This window comes from Brachyhypopomus gauderio, unplaced genomic scaffold, assembly GCF_052324685.1.
Source record: "Brachyhypopomus gauderio isolate BG-103 unplaced genomic scaffold, BGAUD_0.2 sc87, whole genome shotgun sequence".
Taxonomy (NCBI): Eukaryota; Metazoa; Chordata; class Actinopteri; order Gymnotiformes; family Hypopomidae; genus Brachyhypopomus; species Brachyhypopomus gauderio.
This window is the reverse complement of record NW_027506908.1, coordinates 1,243,827-1,248,200: the sequence shown is the minus strand read 5'-3', so window position 1 is coordinate 1,248,200 and position 4,374 is coordinate 1,243,827. Positions and strand designations below refer to the sequence as shown.

General features: G+C 37.8%; 1 protein-coding gene across 1 annotated transcript; it reads right to left on the bottom strand.

Annotated features, from left to right (window-relative positions):
• Window positions 1–403: 403 nt before the first annotated feature.
• On the bottom strand, window positions 404–3,813 carry LOC143493478 (uncharacterized). Its single transcript, XM_076991920.1, has 5 exons — window positions 3,023–3,813; window positions 1,948–2,842; window positions 1,606–1,767; window positions 1,428–1,517; window positions 404–1,098 (listed from the first exon to the last, which is right to left on the bottom strand). Exons 2-5 carry the CDS (start codon window positions 1,981–1,983, stop codon window positions 769–771), a joined length of 618 nt encoding a protein of 205 aa, XP_076848035.1. The 5' UTR covers window positions 1,984–2,842; window positions 3,023–3,813; the 3' UTR covers window positions 404–768.
• Between the last annotated feature and the right edge of the window lie 561 nt (window positions 3,814–4,374).

The following is a 4,374-nucleotide window of genomic DNA, read 5'->3' as shown; positions in this document are numbered from 1 at the left end:
AAACTCAAGTTCACCTGCTGCCTTAAAAATGTGAGTAAACTCAACTTCATTATAACCTTTGTTTCTACTCAGAATGGTAAGTTTTGGAAGTTGTTTAACTAATGATAAATTAGTTGTTTGAACTTGAAACAGAGAATTAGAATAACTTACCATTTTACTGTAGTAATTCCCTACAATTTACTTTGTCTTGTCAAATATACACATAATTCCTCTTTATTTAGATTCATGCTTTCAAGTGAACTTAACTTCCAACTATATTCACAACTGCCATTTTAAAGTTAAGAACACTAATGCTTTTAAGTAGATTCTATTAAGATTTCTCATCTTGACTAAAAATGGCAAGTTTACCAGTCAAATCCAGTGTTCACTTGTTTAGAAATATTAAATTTATTTGAATGAGGACATTACACATTACATAAAACGTGTATATTTCTAAACAATGCTTAGTGTTGACAATGCATTTCCTCCAAGTAAATGATTTGTGTTACTAAAACTTGAAGAACAATTGCATGCCATGTTTCTGCCTCTAAATCTCACGAGTTGCTCTGCACAAGCAAGCAGATTAACATCGACAAGGATTGAGAGCAAACAAATTAACAAAAATTTTAACGTCTCAACATTCAACAGTGCTTGCTTTTGATATGGTAAATAAAAAGAATTTTGTACAGCAACAGTGTCCAACAGTGTGAGATGAAACAAAAATCTATTGTTTTCAACATTTTGTCAATATCACCCTCCCAGATGAGACTTGGTGTGCAGCCAATCAATCTATAAACAAAATCTCAGCAATTTATTTCTAAGTCCATGTACCCTTGCTGAACACTGGTCAGGGTTCATCTTCATGACGACCTTCTGCAGGAATTCAAATGAGTACTTCATTTTGTGAGGGTACTGCAGATTAAGGCAGTAGATGGTGCCCATTAACATAGCAAAACCAGTGGGCACGTCTCTGATTTCATGAAGAACGACTGCCTCTTCTACCACCACAGCCACGTTGATAATTTCATGAAGGAAAGCATCATGCAGGACACCTTCATGTCCAATTAGAATTCCAACACACTTTCCCTTCATGAGGACATCCAGGGTTTCACCATGAACCTAAAACAAATGCACAAATTTAGTTCTAATGTATCCTGACCTGCTACTTTATTAAAACCACCTCCTTATTTCAGCTCCACTGATGTGTGCACTACTCTTTGACCATTTGAACATGGCTGTTTGTCATCTAACCAGACATACAACAGAAATTTGACACAAAAACTTCAAAGTTTAAACACTGCCAACAACTATCCCAAACATTGCCAACTAGGGTTACTTGTTGGTTAAAATGCTTATAATGGAAGTACTTTTGAAGATAGTGATTAACTAGTCAGCTGAATTCTGAATGAATGCACCCATTATCTTAATGCATAAATATATTTTCTTACATCACACATCCTGATTATGTCAGAGGTGTCTTCTGACAAGAACAGTGGAAGACCAAGCAGGGCAGCCGTTCTTCTGTTCTGATTTGTGTCCTACATACAAAGAGAGACTGAGTAAATACAGTAATTAAACAAGATTCTTTAATGTAGTACATATTGTTAAGTACATTTTCATACGTACCTCCTTATTAAGGCACTGCATAACACTGCTAAGAGTCAACCTCCTGTTTGATGAGACAGCTGCTTTATAGAATTCCAAAAGACTTGACATCAAGGCATCCAGTCCATCCAGGAATGACTGGAGCAGGTCAGCAGTGACTATTCTACAGAACTCTGCCTTTATCTCAAACAGACGTATAAGACAGTAAACATGGGGTGATAAGAGTGTAAAAGTCTAGTAGAGTGTAAAGCAATAGCAAATGAAAATCTTACATATGAATTTACATATTAAAATTACATGTGATCTTTTAACATTAACCAACAGATAATTTCTTTGTTCATCATGCTGTGGATGTATACTTACCTGTCTCTCATTAAACAATGCAGGCCATCTGTCCATAAGTTCAGAGATGAGTGGCTCATCCCCAATTATTTCCTTTCTTCGCTGAGATGATCACAGAAGACGACCTCTAGAAGCATGGTCTTCTGTTTTTCCTCTGATATATCTGCACTTTGACCTTCAGGTGGATCTGGCAAGAAGTGAATCTCTCCCTTCTTTGACTTCTTGATTGCCTTGTGGTTGGTCTGCCCCTTCTTTCTCTTATTTACAAGAACCTCAGGGCATCCAGCTGCCATCAGTCTATGACGGTAATTGCCCATTTTGAATTTCAAGCTGAATACCCAGCAATACCTTTGACAGAACCCGGCTCTCTGAGACTAGGGTGCTTTTCTACAAGAGCTGTGGCTACACTTTCATAGTGGTCTTTTCTTGGATAAGGAGTGATTTTGGAGATCATGTCAGCTAGTTTGTCAAGTATTTCACTCTTAACACTCTTGGAGATGGCCATCACTGTGCCATCTTTGGCACAGGCATCATTTGCTGCACTGAGCTGAAGTTCAACATCATGGGAGGAATCAGGAATAAGAAAAGGGTCAGGCCATTCCACTGAGGAAGCACTACTTGGGGAACTCAAGCTTGCAGTATCTAGTGTTGAGTCAGATACAGAACCAGAAAAAGTGAACAAAATTTTCAGTGTTGCTCGATCATTTGGTAGATCTTTGATATCCGTCAAATTGCAGAGCTCATTTCCAAAGTCTGGATCTTCAAACTGTAAAATGAAGTTTCCTCGCAAAGCCCATATTTGTACGCAGTGCTTCACATAGGTCCTTTACCGAGTCAGGTACACTCTCTAGGGTGACACGCCTGATCTCTTGAGGTGAAACAATGACTTGAAGAAGCATCATGGAGGCACCAACAGCTATAACAGTGTGACACAAAAGGAGAAAAATTGAAAATCTGTAACCAGCATAAAATTAAACTATCATGAGTGAAGTGCATGGTCTTTAGTTAATATGGTGTATGATTGTATTAGACCACCTGTGAGTTAAAACACACACAAAATTAATAATAATAAAAAGCAAGGATCTTTTTTCTGTACCTTACTGTATTATAAACGTCCTTGGAGTGACGAGCACCTTTCCATCAACAAGATATGCAGCAAGGGGGGTGTAGTCATTCAGCTGGTCAGGATCAACAACCACAGTTACTGCAGGAACTTTGATGTTGAGCTGGTAACACCTTAGATGCTCAATAAAGCCAGCTTCAAACATTTCAACAATGAAAAATATGTGGCCATCCACTAAACAGATCTCAAGCACTCTCCCAAGATCTGGTATTCCGCTTGTGCACAGAACTGAAAGGGGAATGTTGTTATTCTGCAATTAAGATCATTCAATGTAAAATACCTCTTTGAAATCAGATGCCAGAGGCATATACAGAGTTCCACAGGTACAATTCCTTCTAATGCATCATGAAGAAAATCAGGTGGAAATCCTTTTGTAGCATGAAAGTGTGTCAGTCTGTTTAAAGGACAGTCCTTCTTCACTCCATCAAAAGAAGTCAGATCACTTTGTTTAAGCACCTTAACAGCTTCATCAAATGATTCTGGTGTTCTCAAGGTAAAAGCCCCACTTCTAACATCATAATGCTGAATATCAGCACGATTTGCCAAACAAAATTGGCACAACTTATCAACATTGAAAGACTCTTGAAATCCAGCAAGCGAGTGTACCCCCAGATTATCTGCAGATATGTACAAAACAGTCCCTTTGACATGAGAGCCAACACTTTGAACACACACACCTTCTCTCTCAAGGAGCTTAAGATCCCTAATTAAGGGCTCTAAAACCTTGCTGTAACCATATTGTTTTATGTGTATGTTTTTGCACAATACAGCTAGATAAATTGATGATAATGTTGAGCGTAGTCCAATAGGTAAATTTGCAATCACCCAATATATAGCACAAACTTTGTGCTTCTTTTTTGAAGTACCTAATGGATTACAAAGCTCAAAATCATCAATATATAGTCCAAGAGCTACACCTAATTCCTCAGCGAGAATTCTGTTTTCTTTAAAGTATTCTCCATCTTTAACTGAACAGTAATTGCCTTCTTGTTCACTGGATCTCTCAAGTGCCTTATTTCTCATTTCTTCCCAACAGTTTACTGAGCAAATCTAAAATAGGAACATAAACAAAAGTGTGCTTTTTTTCCTGTACATTTAACACATACTCGACTGGTTCAATAACAGTAAAATTCTTCCTATAAAATGTCTGTCTTTTGCACTCTGTGCCAAGAGGACCCTGCCTTGAAAGCAATTTTAAGGGGTTCAAAGTTTGTAATTGTTCAATGATGCTACAACAGAGGTGTCAGCTATGCAATTACTGTCTCTCAAAACGTTACAGTGGGGAAAATAAGTATTTAGTCAGTCACCAATTGTGCAAGTTCTCC